At 57.1% G+C, this 19,636-nt stretch overlaps 1 protein-coding gene across 1 annotated transcript; it reads left to right on the top strand.

Annotated features, from left to right (window-relative positions):
• Positions 1-5,206: 5,206 nt before the first annotated feature.
• CLIP3 (CAP-Gly domain containing linker protein 3) lies at positions 5,207-18,669 on the top strand (the record flags this gene model as incomplete). Its single annotated transcript, XM_034792694.1, is given in 12 exon segments — positions 5,207-5,344; positions 6,102-6,195; positions 7,118-7,279; positions 7,882-8,000; positions 8,566-8,802; positions 9,601-9,736; positions 9,944-10,072; positions 12,092-12,226; positions 12,381-12,504; positions 13,033-13,097; positions 13,691-13,763; positions 15,419-18,669. Coding segments are annotated over 12 exon segments (1,467 nt in total), but the record flags the coding sequence as incomplete, so codon positions are not given.
• Between the last annotated feature and the right edge of the window lie 967 nt (positions 18,670-19,636).

The following is a 19,636-nucleotide window of genomic DNA, read 5'->3' as shown; positions in this document are numbered from 1 at the left end:
CGCAGGGTCCGGAGGCACGGGGGCTGCCCGAAGCCGGTAGCGCTCGGGCAGCCCGGCTCTTAAACAGAGCCGAAGAGTTGGGGAGGAGCAGAGCCGCCATTTTCCCGGACATGTTCGGCTTTTTGGCAATTCCCCCCGGACGGGGGTTTGACTGCTGAAAAGCCGGACATGTCCGGGAAAAAGAGGACGTATGGTAACCCTATTCCAGGCTAAACAGACAAGGCAAGCCAAGTCAGGATGATTCTCCCCCCAGTACAGCTGTGGACGCTGAAGCCCAGAGAAGGCAGGGTCAAGTGTTCAAGCCCTGAACTTGTAGCCAGATTTTCCAAAGAGCCGGGGTCAGCCCTGAAAAACGGAGCAGATGTTTCAAGCAAGATGAGAGCTCAACGTGCTGAGTGGTTTGATTTGTGAGGGTTATTGCTTCTATCTAGTGCATGAAAGGGAGGGGAACTCCCCTCAAAGTTTGCTTCTCTTCTACCCCATCTGTGTAAGGCAGAGTGGATGATTGAACCTAGGAGTTCTGCGTGGTAGCCCACTGCCTTAACTACAAGGCTGGGGGATGACCTTAGGGAGATGGTGCCATGCTCAGAGCTCTGCCAGGAAAGGGTTTATTTGCTGGCAGGCGTAAGGGATAATTCTCCACTGGCATAAAATTCATGGGGCCTATTTTTATGTCTTTATTTTCGGTCTTTTCTAAAGCTGCTTCAGGTTTTGGGTTATAAACTCGGGCTTGAGTCCGTTGGACTCGGCGGTAAATCGCACGTTGATTTCAACAGCAACGGGCGCGCCGCCCCTTTCGCTCGCCTCCCGTGTCCCCACCCGGCGCACCCTGCTTCTGCACGGCGCGTCCGAGAGGCCGCGCTCTCATCTGCACGTGTGCGGTGTCGAGACGCGTTCCCCCCCCGGCCCCTCGTGCGTGGCAATCCGGCTACTTCCGCTGGCGTGGCTCTCTGCACGGATGAATCGGAGCCCGGAGAGCTGCCGTGCCGTGGTGCTCGCGAGCGACTCACGCTGGCCTGTTTTGGCCGTTGGGTTGCCGCTCGGGCAGTGTTTCATAAGAAGCTGTTGCTGGGGGAGGGAAGATCCAGGCTTTGTATTTCCCTGGCAGGCTGAGACAAGCTCTTGTGTGAGTGTCGCTGCCCGGGCTATTTATCTCTAGGCTGCCTGCAAAGGGGATAAATGTGGCTGCACCGCGATGTCGGCTCACTAGAACGTTAATCCCTGCCGTGGTTAATTCAAAGGACTCTATGAGTCAGGACTGAGTCAGGGTGGTACTGGGGGGTGGGAGCGGGGGGATCGGTCCATCAAAGTGTGGGTGGAGAAGCCTATAGGAGATACTCTTCCCTCTCAAGGAGTGCTGGTCCTTCTGCTTTGCTGCAGGGAGCAGGGTGGGTGACTCAGTAGAGGGCGCTCTGCCTTTGTATTTAGTGTTGACCCACTGTGGGAGCTGCGCTGCAGGGCTTCAGTAGGGGGCGCTCTCCGCTTGCAGTCAGGGCTGACCCCAATGCGGTGCTAGGAGGCGCTGCACTGCAGGGCATCAGTAGGGGGCGCTCTCCCCCTGCAGTCAGCGCTAACCCCAAAGTGTCACGAGGGGGCGCTGTGCTACTTGGCTTGGCGTCTTTCAGATCAAATGCAAAACTGAAACCCGAAATTCTCCCGGTGATTCTGCCACGCTCTTTGCAATATAGTGGTGTTAGCCCATTTAGCCAGGGCACTGTGGTTAACTGCAGCCTACTTCCTTCCAGTCCCCCATGCCGTGTCAATTATACACAGGGTTTTTCTTTACTTTCTATCCTAAACTGAGGTATCGTGTTGCCGTTGAACGCTGCTGCGCCCCACCCCAGAGGAGGCTGCATTTATAGATTCATAGATTCTAGGACTGGAAGGGACCTCAAGAGGTCATCGAGTCCAGTCCCCTGCCCTCATGGCAGGACCAAATACCATCTAGACCATCCCTGATAGACATTTATCTAACCTACTCTTAAATATCTCCAGAGATAGAGATTCCATAACCTCCCTAGGCAATTTATTCCAGTGTTTAACCACCCTGACAGTTAGGAACTTTTTCCTAATGTCCAACCTAAACCTCCCTTGCTGCAGTTTAAGCCCATTGCTTCTTGTTCTATCCTTAGAGACTAAGGTGAACAAGTTTTCTCCCTCCTCCTTATGACACCCTTTTAGATACCTGAAAACTGCTATCATGTCCCCTCTCAGTCTTCTCCTTTTCAAACTAAACAAACCCAATTCCTTCAGCCTTCCTTCATAGGTCATGTTCTCAAGACCTTTAATCATTCTTGTTGCTCTTCTCTGGACCCTCTCCAATTTCTCCACATCCTTCTTGAAATGCGGTGCCCAGAACTGGACACAATACTCCAGCTGAGGCCTAACCAGCGCAGAGTAGAGCGGAAGAATGACTTCTCGTGTCTTGCTCACAACACACCTGTTAATACATCCCAGAAGCACATTTGCTTTTTTTGCAACAGCATCACACTGTTGACTCATATTTAGCTTGTGGTCCACTATAACCCCTTGTAGCACTGATGAGCGATCTCTGCACAAATATGAAAGGAGGGTTGTTTATATGGTTATGGCGGAAGTCACCAGGTGGCGCTGTGACAATCTTATCAATTCTTTCTCTTAGCCTGTGAGCAGTGGTCAGTCTTGGAAGCCATGCTGCGCTCTTTTTCGTGCTGTTGTTTCTCTTTGGAGGAGCTGTTGCAAGCAGCAGGAGATAGCTCAGAGTTGTGAGTTCAATCCTTGAGGGGGCCACTTAGGGATCTGGGGCAAAAACAGTACTTGGTCCTGCTAGTGAAGGCAGAGGGCTGGACTCGATGATCTTTCAAGATCCCTTCCAGTTCTATGAGATAGGGATATCTCCATATATTATTTAATTGAGCCGTTGCTTCAGTCTCCCCAACTCAACTCCCGAGTCTTTGGGCAGAATTGCTCCCTGGGAACCAGCCATTGGTATTTGGCCAGAAAGAGGGCAGGGGTCAGATGGGAGAGAAAAAAAAAGGTGGTACTCTTCCAAGCTCCGCCCACTAAATACGCCCCGCCCATGTGTGTTGCCAAAAGGAGATGCTGCCCACAGCAGATCGTGCTGACGATCATAAAGGGGGCCGTGGTGCCGCTTGGTTATCTCGGCTCCATACGCTGAACTGCCCCTCGGTGGGGTTTGTCCCTGGGCTCTGCTAGACTCCTGGGCTCAGTGTGACAGAGAAGGCAATTTCCTGCAATCTCCCGGCCCAACCTGATTGAATTAAGCGTCAGTATCCTAAGGGTTGTCTACCTTTGCAACGCTACCGTGGTAAAGCAGGTCAGCTACGCTGCTGGAGTGCGCCGGTGTAGACGCTACCCATGCCGATGGGAGGGGTCCTCCTGTCACTGAGGTTAATCCATTTCCTCGGGAGGTGAAGTTGGCATTACTCTGTCAGTGTCATATCGTCAGGAGACACATTTCAGTGGAGACACATGTGCCACTAAGGCATAGCTGTGTAGTGTAGACCAGGCCTAAAGCAACAGCTCACTTGCGCCCCGAGGAGACATCTGTTGTCGGCTGATCAGCTGTTACAGAGGGAACGAGATCCGACGCCCAAACTGGACCGGCGAGTGACTCTCAGATTCACGGCGGGGCTGGTTCTGAGCGAGAGCCGTTGTGAACTTGTGGCCCAACGCTGGGTGGGATTACAAAGACTGATCACCGGCCAGAGCCCTTGTTAGAGCCCAGGTGATTGCCCAATCCTTGCCCTCTGCCAGCAGGGCCGGCTCCAGGATTTTGGCCGCCCCAAGCAGCCAAAAAAAAAAAAGCCGCGATTTGCGGCGGCAACTAGGCGGGAGGTCCTTTGCTCCCAGCGGGAGTGAGGGGCCGTCCGCCGAATTGCCGCCCTCTCCGGAGTGGCCGCCCCAAGCACCTGCTTGCCAGGCTGGTGCCTGGAGCCGGCCCTGTCTGCCAGGTCACTGGAGGAGCATCCGCGCCCAAGCAGCAGGTGTTGCAGGAGATACTTTGTAGTTTGGGTCTCTCTGCCGCAGTCACAGCTGTTGCAGCCAGTGATGTAGCCTCACTTGATCAGCGCGTCTCTGGACTGGCCAGCTCCAGCGCGGAGTCGATTAATAGCCCAGGGCTGTTCTGGGGGAGAGGCTCAGCTGGTGGGAGCCGGAGCGTGCAGGTGACAGGGTCGCTGGTGTTTGGCTGACTGGGTGACGGTGTTAGGGCTTTAACGGTGGCCAGAAACCTTTGTTGGGACGTTCAGCATCCGGGTTATGTCTTGGGTCCGCGCGTCGCCTTGTGCGCTCGAGTCTACTAGCAACTTCCCGGCGTATCTCAGGAGGAGCAATACGGCTGAGGCAGGCAGATTTGCTGGGGATCAGGCAGCCTGGATGTATCCCGCTGAGATGCACGACTCCGCCCCAGAGAGGCGATGGCTGAGGAACTGGGAATCTGAGGGGAACACAGGTGCAGTTACCCTGAACTGTAACCGACGACTCCTTCCTGATTGCGGAAGAGAAACAAAAATTCTTATGGCTGCTCCCAAACCCCGCCCGGCACATTGGGCATTTCCGTGACCTGCTCTGGCCTGGCCTCACATGAAATCGTTAACACAGCGGACGTTTAAACAGGCTCCCTCTTTCCTGAGACGAGGGGGGCGGTTCACACCTCACCGAGCAATTACTTCAGACTCTGCCTGGGGACGTGTTTTCTGGGCAACCAGAAAACCTAGCTGGAGTGTAAATGAAAGCGGAGATTCTGGAGAGCAGGAGAGTCGGTTCAGAGAGGGGCAGGTCTGGCACGCGGGCACATACTGGGTGTAGCTGAGCCCTGGCGGACGAGGGGGACCTGCATGCTGTTTGCAACCACCTCTGTCCAGGGACTGGTGTAAATGAAACAAGCTGTGCTCAGAAAACACCCAGACGCTTCATCGCTCCCGGTTCTGCCACTGGCCTGCTGGGTGACTTTTTGCACGTCCCTGCCCCGCTCTGTGCCTCAGTTTCCCCTCCCACTTCTGACTATGTAGGCAAGAGCTAACTGGTGTCCCTGCAGCACCCAGCACAAGGGGGCCTTGGTCTGTGTTGGGACCTCTAGGTACTACTGTCATACAGGCTCGGCGTGGCGTGGTATCGATTTTGGATGGGGAGTCAGGTGCTACCGTAGTGCACCTAATAAAGGGGTAGATTCCCCTTTTTAAAGACCTTTCTTCTCTTTCCAGCGTTCACTTTCTTTGACCCGAATGACCCGGCTTGCCAAGAAATCCTCTACGACCCCAAGACCACGGTCCCGGAGCTGTTTGCCATCATCCGCCAGTGGGTGCCCCAGGTGCAACATAAGATTGATGTCATAGGCAGCGAGGTGAGTGACGGGAGCCGACGCGCCTTGCACAGTGCCTGCGTCCGCGCGGCCTGGCGCTGGGGAGAGGCGCCGGGTTGCCCGCCCTGGGGACACGGGACGCGCCGAGGGGGGGCTGCAGCTGGGTGGAACCGGCACATCCTGATCAGAGAAGGGCCTGATTCCACCAGGGGGTCTGAGATCGGTGCCACAGCGGGTCAGAAAACAGTCCACAGGAAATTCTGAGGTAGAGTCTAGTGGGTAGAGCTGGGCGGGGGCTGGGCGTCAGAACTCCTGGGTTCTGTTCCCTGCTCTGGGAGGGGAGAGGAGTTGAGCGGGTTAGAGCAGAGAGGGGCTGGCAGCCAGGACTCCTGGGTTGTATCTTCAGCACTGCCACTAAGTCGCTGTGTGACCCTAGGCAAGTCCCTTCCCCGCTTTGTGCCTCAGTTTCCCCCCCTTCTGCCAAAGGGGCAGTGCCTGCCTTCGTGATCCCCGGGGCAGGGGTGCACCGTGTTGCTGCTGTTAGAAACCTCCCATCAGGCCTCCCTTGCTCATCTCTTGTATCCCCCAAGCTCCCGTCACCAGGGACCTTCCCACTCCATGCTGGGTGCAGTTCTGACCTGGAAATTAACCGGAGATGCAGCGGGATGGCAGGTGGGGCTGGGGAACGCGGCTTGACCAGCTCTGACCAACCCCACCCCCTGCTCTCCCTTTCCTCTCCCCCTCTTCTCCTCCCCCCAACCCTCTCTCCCCCTGCCCTCCTCCCCTCTCTCCCCCCCAGATCCTGAAGCGCGGTTGCCATGTGAACGACCGGGATGGCTTGACCGACATGACGCTGCTTCATTACGCCTGCAAAGCTGGGGCGCACGGTGTCGGTGAGCCGGCGGGGTGGGGTGGGGGGAGGGGGACGGGCTGCACGGTGGGCTGGGAAGGGGTAGGCTCCCTTTTGGGGGTTGCCCTATATCTCAGCTGAGGCGCGAATGGCTGAACCCCCTGGCTGGGGGGCAGGGAGCTGCTGTCCTGGAGCAATTGGGACAATCTGGGGGGCTCACACTCCCCCATGCAGGCTCTGCCTCCGTGCCATGGGCCAACCCCGCACTTGAAGGGGGGTCGCAGGCGGCCCCCATCCCCTTGAGGCAGGGCCAGCATCGGGGGACCTATTCCTTCCCCTGTGGAGCAGGATCGGGGCCATTTTCCTCCTGCACAGAGGTGTGTGTGGGGGCCCCTCAGTGCTCACCTCAGCTGCTGGGCCACCTCTGCTTGGTGGCGGGGGGGTGGGGCCTGCTGTACTCCCCCCAATCTGCCCCACACAAAGCTCCCTGCTTGGGTAGGGTTGGCTGGACCCCCTGGAGCAGGGAGGCTGGGAGTTTAAAAACCCACTGAGACACCTCGGGCAAATCCCCACACTCAGAGCGATGGGCTCAGGCTCTCGCCAGACCCAGGCAGTGTCAGTTACACCCGGGACAGCTCCCCACGCTCAGAGCGATGGGCTCAGGCTCTCGGCAGACCCAGGCAGGCATTAGTCACATCCATTCCTGTATTTTGGGCTTTTCCCCCTATTCGCCGTGGCCGGAGAGCTTCTTCCTTTCCAATGCAAGCCAAGTTCCTCCTGGGGTCCCGTGACTCAGGAAGCCGGGGGTCCCGGCCTGGGCCCAGAGTGCCTCTTCCTTCCTCCAATCTGGAGTGTGCTGCTGTCCCTCTCCTGCAGTTTAGCCTCAGGGGGAGGGCGGTTCCAGGGGCTGTGGTGCCCACTCAGAGGTCTGATCCCATCGCCTTTGCCCCCCCCCCCCGCCCCAGGTGACCCTGCTGCTGCCGTCCGCCTCTCCAACCAGCTGCTGGCCCTGGGGGTGGATGTGACCCTGCGTAGCCGCTGGACCAACATGAACGCGCTGCATTATGCCGCCTACTTTGACGTGCCTGAGCTCATCCGCATCCTGCTCAAAGGCTCCAAGCCCAAAGGTGAGCCGGGGCGAGAGGAGGGGAGACACAGGCGAAAGAGGGGGACGCTTCCCACTGAGTCCAGCTGGGGGCCCCCCGGAGTGCTACTGCCCTGTGGCTCTGGGGTTGTGTTGCCCTGGCCCAAGCAGGTTCTATCCCCAGCTGTGGAAGGGGAGTGGGGTCTAGTGGTTATGGGGGAGGGGCTGGGAACCAGGACTCCTGGGTTCTATCCCCTGCTCTGGGATGGGAGTGGGGTCTAGTGGTTAGAGCAGGGGAGGGCTGGGAGCCAGGGATCCTGGGTTCTATCCCCTGCTCTGGGAGGGGAGTGGGGTCTAGTGGTTAGGCTGGGAGTGGGGGAGTGGGGAAGGGCTGAAAGTCAGGACTCCTGGGTTCTATCCCCAGCTCTGGGAGGGGAGTGGAGTCTAGTGGTTAGAGCAGGGGGGCTGCTAGCCAGGACTCCTGGGTTCTGTTCCCACTTCTGCCACTGACTCATTGTGTGACCTTGGACAAATCACTCCCTGTGCCCCTGTTTCCCCTCTAGCCCTTGGCCTGGGGGGCGGCAAGCTCCTTCAGGGCCGGGGTCGATGCCTCACCCTGAGCCGTGTCCGCGCTTTGCCTTGCAGTGCTCAACTCGACCTGCAGCGACTTCAACCACGGCACGGCGCTGCACATCGCCGCCTCCAACCTGTGCCTGGGGGCTGTGAAGTGTCTGCTGGAGCACGGGGCCAACCCCGCTGTCAGGGTGAGAGCGCGGGAACAGGAGCTAAACTGCCCAGAGCGGAGGGGATGACCTTATACAGACAGGAGACCAGCTGGGGCAAGATAGGGGGGGAGTTGGCAGCACATAAAGGACACCAGACTGTCAGGATATGGACCGGGGGGGGGGGAAGAGGGAAGGGGGAAGTGGCAGCAAACAGAGGACCTAACTCTGGGGGAATATGGACCAGGGGGAGGGGCTGCAGGCAAAGAGGGGACCTGACTCTGGGATATGGACTGAGGGGAGGGGCTGCAGGCAAAGAGGGGCCCTGACTCTGGGATATGGACTGAGGGGAGGGGCTGCAGGCAAAGAGAGGACCTGACTGTGGGGATATGGCCTGGGACTGGGGCTTCCTGGAAAGAGGGGACCTGACCCATGGGGATATGGACTGGGGGGAGGGGCTGCAAGCAAAGAGGGTCTCTGACTCTGGGATATGGCACAGGGGATGGGGGAGCGCACACAGACAGCCTCTCGGGCCCTTTCCCCCCTCCCCCGGCTGCCCCGTCCCCTCCCGCCCGTCCCAGCCTCTCTCCCGCTCTGCCCCCTGCAGAACAGCAAAGGGCAGGTGCCGGCCGACGTGGTGCCCGACCCCATGGACATGACGCTGGACAAGGCCGAGGCCGCCATGGTCGCCAAGGAGCTCAAACAGCTGCTGCTGGACGCCGTCCCCCTGAGCTGCAACCTGCCCAAGGTCACGCTGCCCAACTACGACAACATCCCTGGCAACCTGATGCTCACCTCCCTGGGCCTCAAGCTCGGGGAGCGCGTGGTGGTGGACGGACAGAAGGTACCGGCCCGTCGGCCCCCTCTGGGAGCTCCCCAAGCGAAGGGGCGGTGGGCTGGGCCAGGCTTGGATGGGGGATCTCAGAGCAGAGCGGGGTGGGGGCTCAGTAGGGGGCGCTCTCTCCTCGGTGCCTGCGCTGACCCCAGTATGGTGCTAGGGGGCGCTGTGCTGCAGGGAGTGGGGTGGGGGGTCAGTAGGGGGCGCTCTCCCCTCAATCCCAGCACTGACCTCAGTGCAACAATAGGGGGTGCTGTGCTGCAGGGAATGGGGTAGGGTGACCAGATGTCTCAATTTTATAGGGACAGTCCTGATATTTGGGGCTTTGTCTTATATAGGTGCCAATTACCTCCCACCCCATCCCAATTCTTCACCCTTGCTATCTGGTCACCCTAGAATGGGGTGGGGGCTCAGTAGGGGGCGCTCTCCCCTCAGTATCAGCCCTGGTCCAAGTACAGCAGTAGGGGGCGCTGTGCTGCAGGGAGCGGGGTGGGGGCTCAGTAGGGGGCGCTCTCCCCTCGGTGCCTGCGCTGACCCCAGTATGGCAGTAGGGGGTGCTGTGTGCAAGGAGCGGGGTGGGGACTCAGTAGGGGGCGCTCTTCCCTCGGTGCCTGCGCTGACCCCAGTATGGCAGTAGGGGGCGCTGTGTGCAAGGAGCGGGGTGGGGGCTCAGTAGGGGGCGCTCTCCCCTCGGTGCCTGCGCTGACCCCAGTATGGCAGTAGGGGGCGCTGTGTGCAGGGAGCAGGGGGGGACTCAGAACGGCCCCAGCGTCTGGCTCTGACAATCTGTTTGCGTCTCTGTAGCTGGGCACCCTGCGTTTCTGTGGCACGACGGAGTTCGCGAGTGGCCAGTGGATTGGGGTGGAGCTGGACGAGCCGGAGGGCAAGAATGATGGAAGCGTTGGAGGAATACGCTATTTCATTTGCCCTCCGAAGCAAGGTAAATAGAGCCCGGACGCCTGGGTTCTGTTCCCAGCTCTAGGATGGGAGTGAGGTCTAGAGGCTATGGGGTGGGACTGGGAGCCCGGACGCCTGGGTTCTGCTCCTCTCTCCAGAAGGGAATATGGCTTAGTGGATACTGGGCTTTACAGCTAAGAATTTTCTGAGTCCACCATTGACTGTTGGTTTTTTTTCTCCATCTTCTCAGGGGTTTTTGCCTCTGTGTCTAAAATCGCCAAAGCCACAGACCAGATGCCGTCATCGGTGACGTCCACCCCAAAAACCCCCCGCATGGACTTCTCCCGCATGACCGGGAAGGGCCGGAAGGACAAGAAAGGTAGCGGGGCAGTTCTAGCGGCTGACGCAGCAGGGGCTGGGAGCCAGGACTCCTGGGTTCTCTCCCCAGCTCTGGGAAGGGAGTAGGGTCTAGTGGTTAGAGCGCGGGGGTGGGGGGAGGCTGGGAGCCAGGACTCCTGGGTTCACTTCTATGCCCAGCTTTGGGAGAAGTGGGGTTTAGTGGTTAGAGCTGGGCGGGGGGGAGCGGTGCTGGGAGACAGGACTCCTGGGTTCACTTCTATGCCCAGCTCTGAAAGAAGTGGGGTTTAGTGGTTAGAGCTGGGCGGGGGGGGGGGGGAGCGGTGCTGGGAGACCGGACTCCTGGTTTCCACTCCCAGCTCTGGCACTGATTCCGGGCGTGACCTTGGGTGTGCCCCTTTCCTCCCATGTCTCATTCGTCCCCATCTGGAAGGGTACGTGGCTAATTAACCCTGAAGACCCTTTATCGCCGGGGGTGGGTGGAAAGAGCTGACCTGGCCTTTGGATCTCAAATCTCATCAAGGGGCTTGACACGGCAGCCGATTAATCAGGGGCGGCTGGGGCAGGACTGCGCCCCGGGCTCTTTGCTAGGAGATAAACCAGGCGCCCCCTGGCCCTGTCCTCGGATCGTGCCTGCCCCTCCGAGTCTGGTGGGGGAGAGGTCAAAGCCCCGGCAGGCTGGCTGGCTCTGGTGCGGCAAAGAGCGGAGGGGGAAATTTGTGTGCTATTTACATATGCAAATTAGAAAGGCCCAGCCTCCTCACAAACCAATCCCACCAATTCTCCCCACCCATATGCCTCACTCCTCCCCCATATTCCAGTCAGTCTTCTCCTCTCCACCCCCTGCCCTCTTTCCACCCCCTCCCTCAGCCAACCTGGGCTTGGCATAGACCTTAAAAACCCATTCCAGTGCTTCACCACCTTCCTAGGGAAATAGTGTTTCCTAATATCCAACTTAAACCTCCCCCACTGCAACTTGAGACCATTGCTCCTTGTTCTGTCATCTGCCACCACTGAGAACAGCCGAGCTCCATCCTCTTTGGAACCCCCTTCAGGTAGCTGAAGGCTGCTATCAAATCCCCCCTCACTCTTCTCTTCTGCAGACTAAACAATCCCAGTTCCCTCAGCCTCTCCTCATAAGTCATGTGCTCCAGACCCCTCATCATTTTCGTTGCCCTCTGCTGGACTCTCTCCAATTTGTTCACATCCTTTCTGTAGTGGGGGGACCAAAACTGGACACAATACTCCAGGTGTGGCCTCACCAGTGCCCAATAGAGGGGAATAATCACTTCCCTTGATCTGCTGGCAATGCTCCTACTAATACAGCCCAATATGCCGTTGGCCTTCTTGGTAACAAGGACACACTGCTGACTCATATCCAGCTTCTCGTCCACTGTAATCCCCAGGTCCTTTTCTGCAGAACTGCTGCTTAGCCAGTCGGTCCCCAGCCTGTAGCGGTGCATGGGATTCTTCCTTCCTAAGTGCAGGACTCTGCACTTGTCCTTGTTGAACCTCATCAGGTTTCTTTTGGCCCAATCCTCCAATTTGTCTAGGTCACTCTGGACCCTATCCCTACCCTCCAGCGTATCTACCTCTCCCCCCAGCTTAGTGTCATCTGCAAACTTGCTGAGGGTGCAATTCATCCCATCGTCCAGATCATTAATAAAGATGTTGAACAAAACCGGCCCCAGGACCGACCCCTGGGGCACTCCCCTTGATACCGGCTGCCAACTAGACATGGAGCCGTTGATCACTACCCGTTGAGCCTGACGATCTAGCCAGCTTTCTATCCACCTTACAGTCCATTCATCCAGCCCATACTTCTTTAACTTGCCAGCACCTCCTGCTGTGGGCTCCTCCCCCTGTTCCCTCCAAGTCACTCATTGGAGGAGAGCGGAAAAGTTGAGGGCGGGGAGATGGCAGGATTGGCTTAGAGATGGGCAGGGGGCAAGGTTTCAATCACCGCTCTGGCACCAGGCTAATGCAGCTGCTGCTGGAGGTCTGGGCACCCCTGGGCTGGTCTCACTGCCTCTCCGTTCAGTTCTCAGGAAGAAGTCTCCCTCCGTGGGCAGCCTGGACCGAGAAGGGCTGAAGATCGAGATCGGGGACCAGGTGCTGGTGGCGGGGCAGAAGCAGGGCATCATCCGGTTCTACGGCAAGACGGACTTTGCGCCGGGTAAGGTACCCGGCTGGCGGGAGGGCAGAGGTGCCGATTGGTGGGTGGAAAAGACTGTAACAGGGTCTATTAGCTCTGGCGTGGGAGTCCGGGGTTTCAGCCCGCGTCTCGTGCTGGGAAATGGACTGCTGACGGCTTCTTATCCCATCGCCAGGTTACTGGTTCGGCATCGAACTCGACAAGCCCACGGGGAAACACGATGGCTCGGTCTTCGGGGTCCGGTATTTCAGCTGCTCCCCTAAACACGGAGTCTTTGCCCCACCTTCCAGGGTCCAGAGGTACGTTTCTCCTGGCTCTAGCTACGTGTGAGTGGGAGCGATGGCCTTTTGGTGGCTGACCCCACTGAGGGGCCTGCTGCTATTTTAGCTCAAGGGTTTGTTGTGCTGGGTTCAAATCCCGCTCCCTGAGGGGCGCATATATGTGGGAGTACTATTTCCTGACGCTTCTGACAGCTCTGATTCTAATTGGCAAGGATGCGACAGCCTCCAAATCATCCTAACGAAGCCCCCTTGAGTGGCAGATATCCTCCCCGTAGAGCAACGGGACTTGTCTGAGGCAAATGGCGCAGAAGTGGCTTCCCCCGGATTATCCGCCTCCCGTTTTTAAGAGGCTTTGGGACGGCTCTCAGGCCTCGCCTGTGCGGAGGGTTCGCCCTGATCCCAGTCACCGGTATGCGAGCAGCCTTCCTTGTCTATCACCGGTGGTTGGAATCTGGGCAACTCCCTGGCGTCGGTAAGGTCCTGCCTGCTCCACACCTCCGTGAACAAGCCTCTCTTCTCTGCCTTTTCCCTGCCCCTCCCTTGCAGGATCGGCGGCCCCAAAGACTCCCAGGGAGATAGCAGTTCGGTGAAGAAGGTGCACCAAGTCACTAGTAGGTATACTCGGGATCCTCCGCTTTTCCCTTCCCCACAGCGACGGGAGGGACCAGGGGCGAAGCCCACCCCCCCTGTGACTCCATTGGCCTTGCACCGGGGGGGGGTGACTTAACTAGTGAGGCCACGGGGACATCCAGTCTTCCCCAGCGATTCCATCTGTGCCCAAGTCATGGCCCCATGGAATCTCTCTTCGGTGCTTATGTGACCCCCCTCCTTCCCCGGCACTGTCCTCTCCGAGCATCTCATAATCGTTAGGGTGTGTTCAGCTTCACATTGTCCCTGGAAGGCAGGGCTATTTAGCCCCCTTGCACAGATGGGGAAACTGAGGCACAGACTTGCTCAACGTCACGCGGGGAGTCTGTGGCGTAGCAGGTCGTGCTTCAACCCCTGCTCCACGCTCGCCTCATTCTGCCAGTGCCGTTCCCCCAACACACACTACCCTCATCCCAGGCGAGCACCCTAACCACGAGGCCTGTGCCCCCTCCTGGGTTTGTCGCACTGTCATTCCACCAGGGTTTGTTAGAGAGCGTCGGTGGCCCCCGGGTACAGTACTCCATTTAAAGCGATGGCGTTCTCCCTTCTCTCGCAGTGTCACAGCCAAAGCGCAACTTCACAGCAGTCAGGACCCCAAAAGACATCACGTCAGAAAACTCCATCTCTAGGTAAGGTGGGGAAGGAGCTGGGGGCAGGGCGGGTGGGGTGACCAGAGCTCTCTTATCTTGGTTTGGGTGGGGAAGCAATCGCCACCCTGAGTCCCAGACACAGAAATGACCCTCCGCGTACCCCCCCCTTCCTGACACTCTCCTGGGTAAGTAACACGCACCTGAAAAGCAAGGGGGGAAATTCCCTGTAGCATCCCCTAGCGCTACTCCCAGCTTAGAACCGGAGCCAAAGGAAAAGAGAGAAACACCATTTCCTGCGCTGGAAACTGTTCTCGGACTGCGGCTAGGCAGCCGGATGATCCGTGGGTCCCTTCGGCAGTTTAATTTAGGGGTTCCCGCTCAGGCCCCAAGCAGAGTGCACTGGATGGAAATAGCCCTCCGGGACCCCCCCCCCATTGCTGGCCCATGTGGAACTGGTGTAAGAGCCCAGCTCCCAGTGTAGGGCATGGGTTGGGGCATAGCTGGAGCACCCTGCGCTGTGGTTATTCTCTGTCCACCAGGGCCCATAGGGGGCCGATTGGGGGTGTGGCCAAAGCACCCTGCTGTTTCTATTCTCTGCTCCCCAGGATCCATGGGTGGGGGGGGCTCAGGAACGCGGGGGGAGTGCACCGCGCTGTGGCTATTCTCTGCCCACCAGGCCCCCTGAGGAGCAAACAGGAAATGAGTGCAGCCTCAGAGCTGACTTACTGCTAGAGCAGCCCCGAGGCTGCTCTGACTTTACAATGCAGGCCGGGCAGGGCCCTGCACAGGAAGCATATGGAGAGGACATAGCTGGCTTAAAGCCATTGTAAACCACCTTCCCTGTCTCAAGTGAGAATAACAGCCCCAGACCCCTGGGATGTGCCAGCCAATCGGGAAAGAGAAGCCAGCACCAGCTGTTTCAGAGGATGATTGATAGAGTCAAAGTGGTTAAGGCCAGAAGGGACCATTAGACCATCTAATCTGACTCTGCAAGCCCTTCAGTTTCACTCGATACCGCTGTATCAAGACCTGGACTTTAGCTAGACTTCGGTGTTTCAGTCTTCAGGAGGCGAACCTGTTGTGAGCCCCATTCAGATCTAGCCGGGGGGGAAATACCCTTTCCCTGGCTGCCTACATAGCTGTGGTTGTTATTTATTATGTGAATTACGGTAGTGCCAAAAAACCCCAGTCACAGACAAGGACCCCTTTGTGCTAGGGCTGTACATTTGTATTGCTATTAAGTGTATTACGGTAGCTCTCAGGCACCCTAGTCATGGATCAGAACCCCATTGTGCTAGGGGGCTGGACATTTTATTGCAAGTAAGGGTATTACGGTAGCACCCCCAGTCATGGAGCAAGACCCCATTGTACTAGGTGTTGTACATTTTTATTGCTATTAGGTGTATTATGGTAGTGCCTAGGTGCCCCAGTCACAATGGTGAGAGGTTCTGTACAGTTGTGTTGGTATTAGGTGTATTACGGTAGCACCTAGGGGTCCCAGTCTTGGACTAGGATCCTGTGGCGCCAGGCGCTGTACATTTCTATTGTGTCAGGGGCTGTACAAACACAGAACAAAGAGCCAGTCCCTGCCCCAAGAAACTGACCCGCTGCCTTCTCATTTCCTTTCCCCCTGCTGTCGGGATCCCTGCTGTGAGCCGCCCGGCGAGCGCTCCCCCCTCTCTCGTCTCTTTCAGATTACTCTTCTGCTGTTGGTTCCCCTGGATGCTGCGTGCAGAGATGCAGTCCTAAGGCCTCGGCGCGCGCCTCTCCCGCCCTCCGCTCTGTCCTCTGTTCTCCAACTAACCGAAAGACTGCTCTCCCCGTTGGGCTCTCATCTCCCCCCCCCCCCCCCCCCCGTCGCAGTTCTAGTGAACCCCAGTGCCTTGGTACCATTGAACGTCGCCCCCTGTAGTCCGCGAGAAAGGCTGCACTAACCCCCCCCACCCCACCGCGCGTATGCACCCCACACCCCGGGTAGACGTGACATGGGCTCGGAAGCTCCCCTCGTTGATTTCTCCCCGACCCCCCTCCGGGGCGCAGTGGCACGAACACAAAACCTCTTTGGTACAGATTTCCCTCTGCGGTTTGATTGCTCTGAGCCTGACGCTCGGGGTAAGGCCGATCCAGGATCCCCAGAACCTGGCCCTTTGAGTTGCTCCCCAACTAAACGTAATCTAACCTGGCCTCTCTCTACATCTCTGTAGCAGCGTGGACAGGGTCAGGTTATAACACGCCGAGTGTGGAAGTAGTGATCCTCCCCAGTTTAAGCCGCCTTTTTCTCTGGGAATCATGTAATGCTCACCTTCCAGGATCAATGCTATTCGATTGCTCAGTTCCTTCCAGGGAGGAGATCTGGCTTATAGAAACTGGTCTCATGTTGGACCTTAAAGAGCAGTGAGATTTGGGGGGACCTTCCTCTCTGGAAGTAGTGCGGGCCCCCTTCTGAGAAAGCCCCCGTCCCCCGGGATTCACTCTGGGGCCCACTGTTCAGTTACCAGGGGGAAAATCAGTGCATGAGTGTATTTCTAAGGTAGATCAGCGCTTACTGAGATTGTTAAGCATTCCCCTTGAGACACAACTGCTCCAAGGAGCAACTGATGTTGACTTCAAAGCTTGGAGCAGCTTGTACCGGGGTCGGGGGTCTCTTAACACGGCGGTTGTCTGGTGCTTCTCTGTCCCTCTTTCATTCTCATCGATTCGTTCTCCTCGGCGCGATCGCTCTTTGTTGCAGGCAAACCTGCCGGGCTTTTTTCCTTTTGAGCTGTTTAGAAAAAATATATATTTTTAAAAGAAAATGACCCTTAATAACTATCTTAAAAGAAAAATTAGCCGTGGATGGCATGTTGATGTTCCCCACCGAGCCAAAGGTCTGTCTAAACGTGAACGTTGTCCTGTTTAACTCTCCCGCTTAGAGCAGTCCAGTCCCAGTCCAGTTAAAGCAGTACGGTGGATTTATACTGGGATCAAGGTGCGTATATCAGTCTAGCGGAGAGAAAGGGGAATAAACTATACTGGCAACAAGACACCTTTATCCTGGTATAACTAAACTCTACACAGGGGTTATATCAGTGTAACAGTATCAGTTAAAAAAAACACCTCCAGCCCACCCGCTTGTACCAGCACAAAATCCGTGTGTGGAACTGGTGTAAGGGAATGAGGTGCCCCCTTTCCATGTGGGAATAGCTATCCTGGTGTAAGCACACTGATCCTGGTAAAACTGCGTCCACACTAGAGGGGAGTTGTACCGCGTTAGCTGGTCTGGTCTAGTGAAAGGGGGACAGCGTTTGGGGGCAAGTCTCGGGAATGCTGGGAAGCCGGAGGCATTTGGGATGTTGACAACCGCCTCCGAGTGGCTGCTTTTGGGAATGGCGTAGAGCTCCCTGTCTGAGTGGCTGGGCTCGGCTATGGGCAGTAAAAGGTACCGGGTCTGCTCTCGTCGGGGGAGAGCTACAGATAGTTGGCTGGGCACTGCCCAAGACAGGGCGTGGGTCATTGCTAGAAACCAGGAACAGCTGCATAGAATCTCTCTCTCCATCCATCCATCCCTCCCACTGAATCCTTAGATCCATCCATCTTATCCCTCCACCCATCCTTCCTGATCCCTCTATCCTCAGATCCATCCATCCATTTTCTCCCTCCATCTCTCCGTTCTTCTCCTCTATCCTCAGATCTATCCATCCATTCTTATCCTTCCCTCCATCCCCCACCGCTGCTGCCATGTCCCCCAATGTCACAAACTAGGAAAGCGGGAGAAAACGACTGGTCAACCTGCTTTCTCTGGGGAGTCCTGTTAGTAAGCAGAGGTAGCCTGGTCCAGTGGTTAGAGGTGGGGAAGCCAGGACTCCTGGGTTCTATTCCTGACACTGGGAAGGACAAGGGAAAAGGAAGCCCAGACACCTGTTCTATTCCTGACACTAGGAAAGGTGCGCTGGGCAAAGGATTAGAAAGCCAGGACTCCTGGGTTCTGTTCCTGGCATTGAGAAGGAGCGTGCCACCGACACTATGGGCAAGTCCCCGTGCCTCTGTGTGCCTCAGTTTCCCCCATCTACAAAATGGGGATGAGGATATTGACCCACCTCACTGAGGGGTCATGGAGCTTCAATAACGAAAAGGCTTTGAGCAGCTCCTCCTGGAGACACGGCGCAGTATCAAGCAGTGAAAAAAGGATCTGGGCCCAGCGTACTTTAAAACGCCTCCAAATGGAACAGCTTCTTGTGCACCAGGCCAGAATCCTAACCACCCTCTCCAAATCCTCCAGCCTTCCTCCTTGTCTTTCTGTTGCATTTTGTGAGAGCTGGGAAAAGCCAGGACTCCTGGGTTCTATTCCTGACACTGGGAAAGGAACCTTGGGAATAGGAAGCCAGGGCTGGCCCCTAAAGCTGCCCCCCACACGCATCGCCATCCCTATCAGCTGTTATGAGTACGAAACACACGCATCGCCTCATCCTCTCTAGCCCAATAAAAAGACCCCCCCGCTTTCTCATTTTCTTTTTACTAGCAATAAAAAAAACCCTGCAATTGCTCAGTTTCACCGTAGTCACGAGGGGGTATCCTGGGCCTTCCCCCGTTTCATCCAGACCCCGAGTCACCCCGGCCGGGCCTGTGTTTCCGATGCTAACCGTCGTCGGGGACCGCTGTCCAAATGCTAACCTGGCCCCAGTCCGGCTCGGACTCCTTTGCAGCGGTCCCCGCCATGGCCTCAGTGTTTGTATAATAGAAATCACACGTCGGATGGAGTTTCTTTAACACTATTTTTAAAATTTGTAACCCATTCTCCTTGTAAATTGTTTAGCGAGTGGCTTGTTACTCCCGCTGACGATCTCGCTGTTAACTTTGCATGCCTTGTCCCTTTCCCCGTCCATCCAGGATCTCTGGAAAACTCAGCATGAGAAGAAATCAGTATGCCTATTGCTTATCTGTCATTAATAAAGAGTGTTTCTATGTGCATTGTGTCACAGGTCTCTGGCTTTAGGGTGACCAGACAGCAAGTGTGAAAAATCGGGACGGGGGTGAGGGGTAATAGGAGCCTAGATAAGAAAAAGCCCCAAATATCGGGACTGTCCCTATAAAATAGGGACATCTGGTGACCCTACGTGGCTTCCACTCCTCAGAGCGCTGCTTTGTCCCATTTTGGAGTTTAACGCAGCCACATCTTCAAGCCCCTCTGCAGCTGATTGCAGATTGCAGCTGTTCGTGCCTTCCAGCATAACAGGCCCCCATCTCGGCTCTGCCTGTCCTCCCAGTAGAGCTGACATCCTGAGTGACTTATCACTCCGACAGAAAGAAGAGTGGTAATGGGGAGGGGAGAGGAGGGGATGAGAGTGCACACACAGCCCTTGCCATGGGGCAGAAGAGGTGCACACTGAGCTGCTGGCGTAGGGGGAGAATGGGAGACCCTGGTATGGGAGGAGGAGGGAATGGGGGGCACACAGAACCCCTGGCTGGGGGGATATTGGGCAACGGGATGGATCACTTGATGATTCCCTGTTCTGTTCATTCCCTCTGGGGCACCTGGCATTGGCCACTGTCGGAAGACAGGACACTGGGCTAGATGGACCTTTAGTCTGACCCAGTATGGCCGTTCTTATGACCCTGTTATGAGGGGAATGGGAAATGGGGGACACAAGCCCCTGGCATGGATGGGGAGAACAGGAGACAATGTTATGGGGGGGGGCAGCCCTGGGGAGGAATGGGGGCACACAGAGCCCCCAGGGTAGGGGTGAAGGAGAATGGGGGGCACACAGAGCCCCCAGAGTGGGGGTGAAGGAGAACAGGGGGCACACAGAGCCCCCAGGGTAGGGGTGAAGGAGAATGGGGGCACACAGAGCCCCCGGGGGGGGGGGGGGGAACGGGGGGGACACAGAGCCCCCGGGGGGGGGGGGGGGGGGGGGGGGGGGCACAGAGAGCCCGGG

This window comes from Trachemys scripta, chromosome 16 (genome assembly GCF_013100865.1).
Source record: "Trachemys scripta elegans isolate TJP31775 chromosome 16, CAS_Tse_1.0, whole genome shotgun sequence".
Lineage (NCBI taxonomy): Eukaryota > Metazoa > Chordata > Testudines > Emydidae > Trachemys > Trachemys scripta.
Note: the sequence above shows the minus strand (reverse complement) of the source record. Positions and strands in the feature narration are given on the sequence as shown.